Raw genomic sequence first — 15,476 nt, 5'->3', positions numbered from 1 at the left:
CATTCTTTGAGGGAGCTAGCACTCCCAGTGCCAGTAATAAATTTTTCTCTCAGATTTGACATTACCCAACAGGTATAAGATGATTTCACAATACACGTGGCCCAATTTTCATGGAGGAACTGACAAGGATGGGACACGCATATTGCTGGAAGAGCATGGCTTCTCAGAGGATGTTAAGTATGGGAACACAAAGATCTTCATTCGCTCACCAAGGACAATATTTGCTCTGGAACAGGTAAAGTATCTCTCGCTGCCTCTCTGTCTCTATCTTTTGATTCCCTTCTATTCTCAAAAACAGACCAATATGAAACGTTTCCAATACCAATAAATTTCCAATTAGCCTTTGAACCTGATGGTTCATTGACCTCCTTAATAAATGTAAGTTATAAGAGGACTGCAGTGCCGAAAGAAGGTGCATATTTAGACATTTACTTTAAATGAAATTAAGGTGTGCAAGTTATATGTTTATATCCATAAGAGTTTTTCAAAAATATCAAAAGTTTTGCACTAAATTATGAGATATAGAAAGTCCAGTTATCTTTCAGGTACTGCAAACATCAATGTTAACAAAGTAAACTTGCTGACAAATGTAAAATGGCTATAATGGCTGATTACTATCCACAAAGTGTTTTGGATTCTTTGGTATCCACTGTTTGGGTAATTCCTTGAGTTTCAAATGGTTTCTGCTTGTTTTTTATTGATGAATGTAAAAAATGCCATGCAGCAAAGGTGAGACTGCTAACCACACAGCTATGCAGAAACTAATTAGCCTGGCAATTATGCAAAAATTCAAAAAATTCATTTACTTTGCAGAATTATTATTATGAAAAACAATAATTTTAATATTATGATCCAATTCTTTGAACATTTTAAAGCAAAACTTGGGTAAATTGATGTATACAATTGCAGTGAAATACTTAGTGTCGACAGTTCTTACTGTGAAAGCTCTAGCCATTCCATCCTAAATTAACTTCATGTCTATATTTTTTTAGAAATATTGTTCTTGCACTTGAGAAGTCCACACTTCAAAATTCATATCAGCTAAATATAAAAAGTTGCTTTTGACAAATATCCAATACTCGTATTGCTATGTAATTCAAGTATGGCTTACTGTCATATGTACTGTATATGAATAAAGAAAAAGACCGAACTGGAATCTCGTATGTGTTTTGGTGAAATTTACTAATCAGTCACATGGTGCTGGTACATACAGCAGTCCATGGCAGAGCACAGCATGCTACAACACCAGGGGTTCCAGGTTTGAATCCCAGCCTGGGCATCGGTATTCTTTGTGTGTCTCCCTTCATCAGTCTCATTGTATTTTTACTCATCCTCATCTCTAAGATTAGCCCAAAGTAGCAGAAAAGCAAAGTAAAATAAACCAAATCAATCATTTATAAATGGAGCAGCTGACCGCTGACTATCTCAGATGAAAATACAAATATTTTAAAGAAAAAACTGTTAGATTAATATGGTATAGATGGTTCCAATGGTAAACTTTCTTTGAGCTGGTACAATTTTCAAGTATCTGCATTGAAATCAGCATTTGTTCAAAATGCTATTGTTCTATCACATAGATGTTGAGTGCATTTGGCCACTGCTGCAGTTTGGATTTGGGAAACATCCTATTATGTACTTTGTTCTTGCTTTATCAGAATAATTTCCTAATGATTTTAATGTAATTTTATTCTCTCAGGCCCGCAGTGAATTAATACCTGGAATAGTAGTACTGCTGCAGAAAGTTTGGCGAGGGACTGTTTGCAGAATGAGGTACAAGAAGATGAAAGCTGCTCTGCACATAATGCAGTACTACAGGAAGTACAAGACCAGGAAGTACATCCAGACACTGCAGACAACCTTCAGGTACTTATATAAATTTTACAAATGGGTGACTTCAATTAAGTTTGACACGTCATTCACATCTTCTTGTAGCAGTTAGGAAATACTTTGCAAATTTCTATGCAGATCTCAGTACGTGATTGACTATTGGTTGGGAAGCTAACAAAAGGTTGGATCTTTGGAGTAGCATGCATGGAGGACAATGTAATTGAATATGTCCTTTGCCTCCCTGCTGAGGGAGTAGTAGTACTGATTGGAAATCTATGTGCTATAAGATTATCAAGAAAGCTCAGTTAATTGAGGGGAGGCATATTTAACCTTTTCCTACTTGGTACAGTCCAATAAAACTGTTAAATCATTCTAGAGTTGTCTGGAAAGCCATTCACCTTGTAAAGTCAGGGAATTTGTTTTTCCAAATGAGTGGGGTACCCTGTACCAGTAATACATCTGTATAACACATTTTTTTCATTGTGGAAAAGCTTTCAACATACGTTCATGCAGAATTCATCCATCCCCCCCCCCCCATTCCCCTTAGACAGTGGATAGCCATTGTTCATACTTTCTAATATTGTATTTAACAGTTAAAAACGGGACAAAATTCAAGTCCTCTACAATACCTGTGTGACATTTGCCTCTAATGAGGTAGACATTGAGGATGTGTTTTCTTTCTTTTCAGAAATTTTCCAGTGTAGGGTAAATATCCTGTGCTCTTTCTGTTACAGGAATGCAGCTTCTCTGAGAGATTATGGAAAGTCCCTTCGGTGGCCGGACGCTCCTTACACAGTGAAGAGAAATGTGCCTGCATTGAAGTACATGTATGACCGATGGAGAGCGTGGATGATACTTAGGGTAATTCCCAAGGAGGAACTTCCGCAGCTCAGGCTAAAGGTATACAATCAAATCACTTGTGCTTATTTTTGTTTAAACCAAACTAGCAACCATTAGTGCAAAACAATTGTCCAGTTGCCCTTTTAGCAGCCAGTCATATCTATGCTAATTGAAGAGAGATCTTGTCCATCGAATCCCATGATTAACTTGACATTGCTGTAAAATTGCTCATTAATTTAGAAAAACTGAAATTCCAGTTTTACCTATTGTTTTTCACCCTCTTGCATTAATAAACAGCTTCAATCTGCTACCTTCCATGTGAATTTCATATGTAATGCAGGGAGGACAATAGTTATTTTTGCATACAGCATGATTTATCATTGACAGTTGATGATGTTCCTCTAAAACAGAATGGAAATTCTGCAAAATATATAATGTACCATTTTGTATGGTAAGTATTTACTGTTTCCTTCCCTTTACATAGAGTATATATGAAGAGAGAGGTTCCCTGATTCTGAAACATGTAGTGTTGTGCACATGTAAATTATTTTGTAAGTATAGATTTTCACTTGGCTCTTCCAAACTTGCAAATTTAATGGTTGGTTTTGCTACTTTTTAGATCTCTGCAGCTGCCGTGTTGAAGGGTAGGCGACCACACTGGGGCCAAGCAAGAAAGTGGGAAGGCAACTACTTGGCCAGGAATGAAGAAAATAGCCAGGCTTCAATGTTCATAGACAATGTAAATTCCTTGAGGAAAAATGACAAATTTCAAAAGGTAAGATTATGCTTGTTTTGTTAATGTTGCAACTTGAAATGAATGTTCATGCAATCCTAGTTGCACTTATACTTAAATATAATATTTTAGCACTTATACTTAAATATAATATGTAACATTTCTCGTTGCATTTATATGAAATTTAAAGTTCATATTCTGTTTGTGCTATGATATAGATGCACTCGTACTCAAACTGTCCTGAAGGTTTGATATTTTTTTCTCTCACCAGTCCTCTTGATGGGAACATTTTTTTATAGTATGCTACAAAGCCAAGGAACTTGGTTTTGAATGCTGAGAAGGCCAAAATTTTATTGTGTCCACTTTATGCCCAGATAAGCTAACCAGGACCTACAGTTTTAATTAGGACCCGAAACCGTGTGCAAAGAGTCTCCACCACCTGAGTAAGATGTAGTTGTTTCCTTGTGTGTTGTTCCTTCATCTAGTTTGTCAGTTCTGTAGAGTGATGTACCATAACCAAAATATAATAATGCGTCCAAGCAGAAAGATCGATTGATTCTTATTTTTGAAATGACCCTCAAATACAATACTGGAAGGTAAGAGATCTGTACCACACACTCCTTAATGAAGAACCTCAAATTAGAAACATTTCAACGTTGTACCACTTTTGGTTCCTAGGAACAAATTCTCCCTTAATTCTTTTCACAACCTTACCCCCAATACCCAGCCTGCATGCAAAGTCCTCCCACCTGCAAGGGAAATGCATAATTAGTGCAAGGGATAATTCATGCAACACTGATATATTTGTGAGTGAAATGTTGTGAAAGGTAACAACGTCGTAAAAGGAAAGGTTTATTTCATAATATCACCAGTGTAAAACAATTAAAGAAAGCCAACCTGACAAACTCCAGTGGTCTTATTATGCGCACATGAGTTTACCATAATGTTGTCATTTAACGATACAAATTGGCATAGAGAGATTCTCACATGTGCAGTGTATATACTCATTAGCATAAAAGGCTTAAACTTCAGCAGTCTGTTACTGCTTAACAAATGTATAATTTAAAGAAAATATTCGAACAATGTTCACATGCAATATTCTTCATCTACCTTATATTTCACAAGCATTTTACTCACGTGAAATTTCGTATTTCCGCATTGCACACTTTAATGGATATTTCTGATTAATTTCGAAGACACTCTGTCTTCATTCACTAATGGTACAGCGGAAATACGAAATTTCACGTGAGTGATTCTTAAACTGCGTTTACCGCATCCATCATGAAGCATTTTACGCTCAGATAAGTTTATTTCAATAATAAATTCTCTACTTCTTCACGTGTTGACGAAGAAATATCCTCTTACACCATTAGAAGAAATAAATGTGACACAAATGCAGCATGTGGTGTTTATGTGCAAATTTCACGTAATATGCTGACATGACGTGACCATCTAAAGAAATATAATTTGCCATTTTTAGCAGACACCAAACTATAAGATTCTATAGGTGTATTGTTTAACAATACAAGTCAATGATTATGTCGTATCATGCTTAATGGCTACGTGCGGAGGAAAATCACCATAGTGGTCAGTTATACACTTGATTTCAATGGTTTGCATTGTAGAAAAAGTAAATAATACATGTTGTCCGCCTTCAGCAAATGTTCTCATCTATAATTTCAGCATGATGATAGACTGGGTACTATCTTATTTAGTTTGAATTCAGATCAATTAATATGGATCGACACTCCTTACCTCCGGAACCGTAGCTGCAGTCCATCCCCAAAAGCTTTTATATGACGTACCTTCCTCTTGGGAATCCGTACCATCACCCATCTATCTAGGATCAAATGACCGGGAAATTGTCTGCTAACTATCTGCGATGTGTCGTAAAGAACCCACACACATGCATCAGTCCCTTCAAATTGCAAAATTTGTCTTTCTTCTCGACCACTCAAAAATGTCAATCCCAACCCGTTCCATTCCTGGAACCTTTTTTCTCCTCATGCGCTCTACCTCAATCACAAGCATCACTCACAAAATTTTATAAACATCCAACACAACGGCCATAAACTTTCAATGTTTCACGCATTATGTGTGTGTGTGTATGTAGAATATAACAATTTTGCTTGAAAGAAACAAGCAGCAAAACTATTTTGCGGATCTTGGTGCTTTAAATTCTTGAAACCATGCACCGAACTTGTTTTTCTCTCCCCCTTTTTATTTTCACCTCAAGCATGGTTCAGCAACCAATGCACAGAAGAGTAAGCTGATTCCATTACGAGTCAATCCCCTCTTCTTTAAACTTATTGCTAAAACTAGTAACGCACAGAGCAAGAAAAGCATAGTTTTGAAGAGCAAACAAACAATGGCCAAAAGTGCACAGTGTTGCATCCTGCACAGATTAGATACTACAAAATTATTTTTCCAGGCTGAATTCTGGCACAAATAGATATTTCTTAATTAGCCTCCCAAAACGAGCCCTGCACCACTCATGTGCTCCTAATAGCACAACAAACGTGCGCTCGCAGCAAGCATTAACAATACTGCATCAAGGCTTTCATCATAATAAATTTCATTTCAAATATGTGCAGGGACATTGTCAGAAAAATTCCCATCTGTGATCACACCCTGGGAATCGCAAACTCGTGTCTCCCACATGGTGGTCAGATCTCCTCCTGACTGGCAAGCAATACATACAAGAAACATTTTTGGGAAGAAGGGACAATGAATATAATAAGGATGTGTACTGATTTTGAAATGTACTTTGCTCAAAGATAAGAAGCAGGTAATTTTCTGAATATATTTTTTTCAGGTGTTGTTTTCTTCCTTCATCAGGAAGACCAATAGATACAACAAGAATGCCGACAGGGTGCTCTTAGTTACAGACAGCCACGTCTACAAACTGGATAACAAGAAGTTTAAGCCTATGAAGAAAGGCATTCCTTTCGCAGAGGTGAGATTTCACTATGTGTTGAGTAGCGTGTAAAACATACTAAAATTATAATTTTATATTTTCAAGCAGGGAGACGTAAAGATGTAATGACAGTGAATTTAAAGAACAAGCTTTAGTTCCTTATTTATTATTAGTAACCTCTTATCATACAGATTTTTACAAAAAATATGTTTCAATTTTCATGTAATTTTTTTATTGCTGAAATGTAGTAAGCACTTAGGTACAATAATCATGGCACCTATTAGTTTAATTTTTTATGAACTCAACAATGAAATACTGACCTCACAAAAGTACTGATTTTAAAATCTCGATGACGAAAATAAACAGTTTTTTTTTTCTGATCTCGCATGTGAAGCTACAGGTGGGAGTTGTCCAGAAGTATCAATTTCACAAAGGAAAGGCATATTATCATTCAACATTTAACTTAAAGGCACAGTAGCACAAATACTGTACATGAACACTTCTGTTTATATGTTAGTGGCAGTGTGATAGGCCTTGAAACATGGATCAATGCACAAAGCTACTTCACACTCCTCACACACATATATATATATATATCTTGATTCTTCGAGCAACTTATATCTCAACAAAATCATAATCAATATACTGACTTACATAGTACATGGCATCCTCAGTTCATTGCTTCAAATGAATTGCAGGATTATTTGTGAAAGGAAAATGAGGTGCTGCACGTGAAGTTGTCCAGAAGTATCAATTTTACCCCACTGTCTGGCACTTGCAATATCACCAGTAGATGAATCTGAGGAGTTACTTTCTTCTTCTGAATTGTCCTCAACACTGTCTTCAGCACTTTCAGACTCGCTAAATGCACTATCAAAATCTTCATAACTCTTGAAAAACTAAAGTGATTATAGCAATATCTAGTGAGAATCACAAGAAACTAGTATACTCGGGATTTTATTTTTTTTGTTAAAATTATAAACCCAAATATATCCAGGCTTTTATGTTAAAAGAAGATTTGAAAGAAAAAGGAGCAGTAAAAAGGTCTCTTTTCTTTATAACACATCAATGGACAATTTCTACTCATTTTGCACACAAATTCAATAGTTAACAATTTTTTAGGTAAACTCAAATAATATTTCAATATTCACCATTGTCATGCAACTAGTAAAAATGAAGCCACAAATTAATTTTGATCAAATCAAATGCCTGGAAATTACCTACAATGCAGGGTAATTATAAATGATTCATCAGGTTTGAAAGGGCTGCAGTAAAAAATATATAGCACATACAATAAAGAATGATACATGAAAATAAACTGAAACTGTCCAAGTTTCAGACATACTTTCATAAATGTTCAATGTGGCTTCCTTTGTCACACGACACACATCTATGCGATAGTCTAGTTTGCCTCACATGTGCTCTAGCATATCCCTACTAATGGTCGTAAATGTAGCTGTAATGCGATCCTGCAGCTCAACCAAAGTTGTTGGTAGTGGTGGCACATACACTGTCTCTTTCACATGCCCCCATAGGAAATGTTGACTTCTGTGGGCTATGCACAAAACTCGCCCTAACTCTCCTCTGTTTCATCAGAAACGCTTGGACGTCCTGTGCTTTTACCTTTACATAGGCAACAAGTTTCCTTAAACTGTTGATGCCATCACAGAATGCTTTGGTGCAGTTGCAAACTGTCTCCAGAATGCAAGCTGTACGGTAACAACGGAAAAACACTTCTCATATTCCAAAACAACAATGCTTTCTGCTGCATAGACACCATTTTGGAAACTAGGTTTATGCTGCCGTCTGTCGGCAGGCACCAAAGTTACAAATGTGAGAAATTAAACTTTCAGATGTGTTCTTTCATTTCATGATTAGCACACACATATTATATTAATAGTTTTGGAAAAACCCAATGAATCATTTATAATTACCCTGTATAAACATTCCTTTAATGCAGTTCTATGGGTAAATATGTATCATATATGGTTTCTAAATTACAGGTTTCAGGATTGAGCTGCAGCCCAGGGAAGGATCAACTGATTGTGGTCCACTCGAAGAAGGGAAATGACCTAATTGTGTCCTTGGAAACAAGTGAGAATCAGGACAGGGTTGGAGAGCTGGTTGGTGTTCTGTGCAATAGATACAGGCAGTAAGTCCCTAATGCTTAATTCTTAATTATTAATCTATTGTAGTAAAGGGCTAATGTCAAATGTTAATTCACACTGATATTAAATGACAAACACACTGTGAAAATTAGTAATGCATAACTTTGTTTTTGAAATCATTCCTCTTGTATTTTGAAATAGGACAATGTGTAATTTTTTACCCAAGATTTTTCACCTTTAATACAATGTATTATTTGTTAGGAATTTTGTGGGGGATATCACCCCTTTCCACCTGTTAATCCTCTTGCATAATTTATATATATTTATATATAGTGGATGAAAGGAGAGAGGGGTCAGAAGGGCTAACACAAATCTTTCAATTTTGGGTATCAAACATCCACAGGCCAATCTTATGAATGATTAACAACCACCACTGCTCCATCTAAAAACTGGATTTCCCTGTTGCCATTCACACTGACAGTCGTAGTACCCCTTCAATGACTGCTTCTGGGCAGTGATCATCCAGCTTTCACCCCATTTTAACTAACACCTCAATACGAAAATGCTGGGAGACGGCTTGCATATCAACCATGAGTACAACCACACTCCGTGGTCTGAATAAGACCACTGAGTATCTCTTCAACCAAAATCCCAGTCAACACCTACTTCCCATTTTCAGCATCTATCTATCACTACAACCGAAGATGCAGCCCATAGCCGGAAAAAATGTAATTTCCATCGTGTTTCCCATTTTCTTTTCAGTATTTATTTGTGTGTGTGTGGGGGGTGGGGGGTATTTCGATCAGCCTGTGTCCCCCCCCCCCTTCCCCCACCTCTGTTAACACGAAGCTTTCTGCCTGGTGAAATACACAGACTCTGGAAAGTATCTGTACGAGTACATCAATATCAGCTTGGCTCTGATTAAAATATAAGTATACTTGGTTCTCAAACATCTTCAGATAAAGCCAAATTTAATATAATCACTGCTTTCCTTAACAACCACTGATTCGAATCCCGGACTGGAGTTTGTGAGTTAGCCAAAAGTGGCACAAAAAGCGAAGTAAAACGAAGCAAATCAATCAATTAGTCAATCAACAACCACTCGTCTGCAGAAAATAGAGATCACCCAATCTTAAAATGTTACCCTGCATTAAAATTGTTAATTGATGCTTTCTTATGTTCAGGATATTCAACAGCGAGTTGGCAGTAAACGTGAACAACAAATTCTCCTGCATGCTGGGTAACAAGAATAGGACATTGAAGGTTGAGGTGACCCCGGAGGTGCACGTGGCAGTCTTTAGGAAGGAGGGAGATTCCATCATCTATGCCTTACCTTCGAGCTTTGCTGTCACTGATGGTGGCCTACAGAAGAATGCAGTTAAGAATAATTATTAATAAGATTTGATGATTGTGATTGCAGAAATGCGTGTGATGTGATGTATGATGGTTGTTAACTTCATTCAGTGCCAAAGTGGATTGAGCAAAGAAATTGCATGTTGCACACAAAATTACTTTTGGTTTCCACATGATTCACTGTTGATGCATTTACCGTACTACACATAGCTTCAAACTATGTTGAAGTGGAAAAAAAGTGTTGGGTGGAAAAAGTTCTGTTTCTGTATTGCATTTCTTGTCCATGTGACTTGATTAATTTTGCAGCTCCACTGCCTTCATTAATAGAGATGTGAGGTGTAGAAACATATTTTTTTCTATGCAGTATTTTCATTGCATTTATGAAACAACACCATGAGCTTCAGATTTGATTAGAATACCAAAAGGAAATGGAAGGAAAAATGGTTCAAAGGAAATTGGTCAATATTTGATACAACAATCTACCAAATTCATTCATTAGTCCCTATATTGCTGCATAGCCATTTTGGCCTGAGTAAGTGAACAAGTATCTAATTTGTGTTAGCTTGTATAACAGAGCACATACAGTTTACACATTGCATTTGTTAAGCATATCATTAAGGGCATTACATTTGTGATAGTTTATTGCATTTCTTGAAGTTAAAAAGTGATTCATCTGGGACACAGGGAAAAATGTCCTGTAGGGTAAAATAATATTAAATTTTTGAAGGTCATGATGTTTTGTGTATTGACATATATATATGTATATTTTGTACATTGAGAGGCTACCAATACTCAAAACATTGAAGAGTTCTTTCAGAAGTCCTAAACCAGACACCTGAAGCATTGTCACTTTCGAATTTGAACAGTAATGCCTTACATTTGTGATATGTTTTTCTTGAATAATAATATAGTTTTTTATAAGTTTTGTGCATAAAGTACTTTTATTCAGTTGCCAGAAGTGCATATACAATGTGCCTATTAATATTTAATACTTAAGTAATAACATTACTTGTGAATTGTACATATTTGTTGACTAATATTTTTGCTATATATATTAACCAACACTTGTACTTGTTCAGATTTATCTGATAACTTCAGAACATGAAATGGAACAAGGATTGTTCAGATGCATTTTGTTTGACTGTTTTGTAAAATCTATTGATGTTCAGTATTATATGTTTTTAACAATGTATCTGTTACTGAAGTATGTACTTATGAAATACTGTGCATCATATTTTAGAAAGACTGCGAAACCTTGATAGAACATGTAGGACCCAAAGGAAAAAATGCAAGCATAGTGATGCTATATCAATATTATGTCTCTTTTCTGTGTAACTTTGTGTAGTGCCTACACATTTGATGATGAAGTGCATTTGCTGGTTCAAATCGCACGTATTTGCTGAACACAGTTGTAATGTGTTGCCTGTGCAAACTCTGGTAAATAAGAATTTTTTTTGTATCTGTTTTGACTGTTAATCACTATTTTTAGACACCTAACATGAAGCAAATGAGCAAAGATAGAAGACTTAAAGAACAAGAAGGAATGTGTGAAAGTTCTTAGAGTAACTTAATTTCATTAATTAATTGTGTAATAACTTAGTACTCCCTCTGTCCCATAATTATAGTCCGGTATGCCAAAATGGTAGTACAGGAATGACAGACGAAGAGGCAGATGGAAAGCACAATTTGTACTGATCCTTGAGTAGTAAAGTTGTATGACTCATTCCCTTGTTTCATGTTCTTCTGTATACACCAATGTCACAGTTTGAATATCGGGCAATTATTATGAGACAACGAACAAAGATGTACCGGACAATAATTATGGGACAGAGGGAGTATTAAAGTTTGTACCAGCACAGAAATGTTTGTTCTTGGCTGTGATGATGCAAGTGGGAACTTATCCAGTGAAAAACAAATCATTAAGATTCAATGTGGTGTTTGTGTCAGGAATGTTCTGGCACATTTGTGGAAATGAAGTGGAATTCCAAATTTTACATGCCATATTGTCCATTGGTCCCAGTGAAGCAACAAAAATTGTTACCTGACTTATTTCCCACAAGTTATTTTTTTCCTGCAGACCCTGGTAGATATACTTTGAGGTTCAATACCATGCAACACTTTAAGATGAATTATTTCATTATGAAATTCCACAATGAATATACTTAATCTTAAAATGCCACATGGCATTGAAATTGTTTCTACTATATGTAATATGATTTAAATCCCTAATATTGTCTGGAAGTGGGAGATGTATTGTAGACATTCGTAGTTTGTAAGGAATTTTGTACAAGTGCCTTAGAAGTGTGGATGTACATGATAAGTTACCGTTGATTTTTGTAATTTGTGTTCACTCTGGAAACTAGTCATAAGATACACACTACAAAGAATAGGGAGATCGTGATATGCCACTGTATGATGATAAGCTTACCACAAATGACAAGCACTCTTTTGGGAACACCCACTTGTGCAAGAAAAAAAATTACTAAAGAGCAAAGGATCAGTTTTCTTAAAGCACAGATATTATCGGAGTACTATCTAGCATTGTCACCTTGTAATCAAAGGGTCCTGGGTTCGATACCTGGTGGAGGCACATAGTGGTTCGGATCTCACTTTAAACTGTAGGTCCAGTCCCGATAGCCTATCTTTGCATAAAGATGGACTTAAAACACCAACTCAATCAATCAGTCTAGGAGTACTATGAGAGAATTTATAAAAGGTTTTAGCCTATTCACAAAGCACAAAAATTGAAAGAAGAAAACCATTGAAACAAATTCCATGTCTAAAAAGTCAAAATTGTTTATTTAGAAGTGAAAAGTTGAAATTAAAAGTTGGGCTGGAATCTGGAAATATTGCTGAAACCTACTTTTTATATTTTTCCAGCTCAATACTTGACCCAATTTTCCTGCCTGTGATGTAACCAGAAATATTGCCTTCTACACATCAGTTACATTTAATTCCGTGCACTGTGACAGCATTTTGCAAGTAGATATCCTATGGAAAACCTTTTTTCCTCAAGTAATTAGTAAAGTCTCTTTCATGATGATACAACATGTACATGCAAGAAAAAGGTAGAAGTGTATGTATCACAAGTATATCTAAATGTACCGAAGAAAATGTATCACAAATCATGTAATTCAGTTTTACAATGCAGTCACTAATAGTATGTATTTAGTTTCAACAGTGAATTTTAGAAAACGTGAATGCATTATTGATTTAAAAGATTTTGTTTTGTTACTTTATTAATATGCTGTACCTCAAAGGTAGGTGTGTTAGTACAAACAAATGCAATTTATGAAGAAAAGTTGAAGAAACTGCAATAGTGTCGAGTTGACCCTATCTTTGGACAAATCAGCATCTTGAAATATATTACATTGCAACTCTACTGTACCAATGTGGCAAAATTTTGCTGTAGAATATTCTTAAATATATTTATGCAATGATTTTTAATATTGGAAATGCTATTGGTCCAATGAAAATAATCAAATGGGAATTGCAAGCAGTTTAACACCTGTTGTTATTATTATACATATTTTTGTATTTTGTATCCCCTCAGCTTGTCATGCTAGATAAGCATTCACATTAGAAAGGTCTTAATTATTATCAAAACTTGCATCTTAAAATTCCAATTGATAAGCAAAAAAATAATATATTAACCTTGTAGTTGTAAGCGACATGAAAGACAGTTTATCCATGACATGAGGCAGAGTAAAGTATACTACCAAAGTTCATAGCATTATCAGACATAACTATGACCAGGGCTTGTAAGTTGATGAAAAATTTTTGTTAACTGAATGTGGTAAGTGGTTGACTTTTGATTATGCCATCCACGTTCCTGGGTTCAAATTCCAGCTTGGGTGTCGGTGTTCTTTGTGAGTGTACCTTCATCAATTTCAACTAATCATCACTCCTCCTCATTGTCGCAATTAGCCGAAAGTGGCAGAAATGTGGTATAAAAATACAAAATATGAAGTCAGTATTTTTTTGTTGGGGGGGGGGGGGGGGGAGGATGGCTGGTGGTTGGAAATTGTGCTGAACATAGTCGGTTTTCCTTCAATTAGAACCAAAATACCTTTTAATTTGCATTTTTGTCTTATTTTTACAGTATTATGGGTATATTGCATTTTTATTATCATTTTCAAGGTATTTAACTGAATTTTTGCTCTGCTGTGGTCATTTTGTGCCTTTAGTCCTATAAAGTCAGGCATACATTTAAATACCTAAAGTTACCAATAATTATACTGAACCTATGTATCTAATTGCTTGTAATTCAGTACAAAATTCTGCCATTTTATTATTACTTCTGTGTTTATAAACATGTAATTCATACCCCGTAATTCTTTTTCAAAGCCAAACCCATCCCAGTGATCTGGTTACATACATTAATTATGGAGAGTAACAAACTATTCATGTTCAAGAAACTTTTTACAATTGTGTGTGGGTACTTTATCGCAGTATTGCCATCCCTAATATAAAGTAATTTTTATTCCTACATTTTTTGGGATAGTTTTTAGGTTTTTGAGCTTTGATTAGGAACATTCATTTCTTGTACAGATTTCTTTTGTTACCGAGTTGTGTGGTCTTTTCATGCCATTAGTTGCGGAAAGAGGAGTTTGGACATCTTTCTTTCTTCAGCATCAATTGGTTTTTCATTTTCTCTAGTTTGCTTCTGGTTTTATATTTAATTGTATGTACTTCATTTCAAGTATACCATTACTAATTTTTTTCTATGATTTTTGATGTTACATCCATATTACAGATTTTAAATGGAATTGAAATAAAAGAAATGCAAGAGCATGTTCAAATTAATCTAAAGTAACTTCTTTCCATGATTTGATGATGCTCAATCAGATTTTAATTTGTAGTATGCAGTTCACTAACATCTTAGTATCTCAGAATTGGCCAGGAAATTGGTAAGAATTTAACATATTTCTGATTTTGATGAACATGGTTATTTTACTATGTAATAATGTAAATATGTAGAATGGTGTATATTGTACTAACATATGAGCTGTTAATCATAGCTTGATTTTTACTGACCAGGGTGCTGTCGCTCATGTGATTGTTATGTGATGTGCCACTTTCTTTTTTTATTTATTTTTAATTTAGGTACTTATATTTAGGGTATGGGTATTAAATGAATAGGCATAGAAATAATTTGTCTGTGATATTACAAAATAAGATAAGTAGTAGTATTTGTACATGATTATAATTATGTGAATTAATCCACAATTAACTGTTTGCTTTGTATCAAATGTACAGTGCCTTCTGGCCAATAATGCTTTCTGTACTTATACAAACTTCTCATTCTGATAAATGATGTTTGCTGCAACAATTTTGCTAATTATGTTGACATTTAATATGAATGAATAATATATATAATAGCAATAAAATGATTGAACATATTGTGTTTTTGTTTGTCAATTGGTGTGTGTAACATGTAGGTAACAGTGCAATATTTCTTGATTTTTAGAAAGGGTTTTTATTAACTGCTATTATTTTTATACATATCTGTATGATAATTCATTTATAGAAATGATATAATGATATCATGATCGCTATGTGATGCATGTAGTATTCATCTGATACATATCATACACCTATAATTCCTGCACGGAATACAAAATAAATTTAAAAGTATTTCTAAAAAACTAGATATTGCCAAAATTAAAATATGACCAGTACTAATTCCTTGCAGTAA

At 35.0% G+C, this 15,476-nt stretch overlaps 1 protein-coding gene across 1 annotated transcript in view; it reads left to right on the top strand.

Moving 5' to 3' along the window:
- Myo31DF (Unconventional myosin ID) overlaps window positions 1-13,770 on the top strand; it is a 57,875-nt gene extending 44,105 nt beyond the window's left edge. The window contains exons 12-18 of the mRNA XM_083120783.1: window positions 73-235; window positions 1,697-1,863; window positions 2,562-2,727; window positions 3,287-3,442; window positions 6,216-6,356; window positions 8,321-8,469; window positions 9,610-13,770. Of these exons, the coding sequence (XP_082976909.1) occupies window positions 73-235; window positions 1,697-1,863; window positions 2,562-2,727; window positions 3,287-3,442; window positions 6,216-6,356; window positions 8,321-8,469; window positions 9,610-9,820 (1,153 nt within the window). The 3' untranslated portion in view covers window positions 9,821-13,770. The remainder of the gene's footprint in view (window positions 1-72; window positions 236-1,696; window positions 1,864-2,561; window positions 2,728-3,286; window positions 3,443-6,215; window positions 6,357-8,320; window positions 8,470-9,609) is intronic.
- The last annotated feature ends 1,706 nt before the right edge of the window (window positions 13,771-15,476 follow it).

Source organism: Lepisma saccharinum, chromosome 4 (assembly GCF_977018435.1).
Source record: "Lepisma saccharinum chromosome 4, izLepSacc3.1, whole genome shotgun sequence".
Classification (NCBI taxonomy): domain Eukaryota; kingdom Metazoa; phylum Arthropoda; class Insecta; order Zygentoma; family Lepismatidae; genus Lepisma; species Lepisma saccharinum.
Note: the sequence above shows the minus strand (reverse complement) of the source record. Positions and strands in the feature narration are given on the sequence as shown.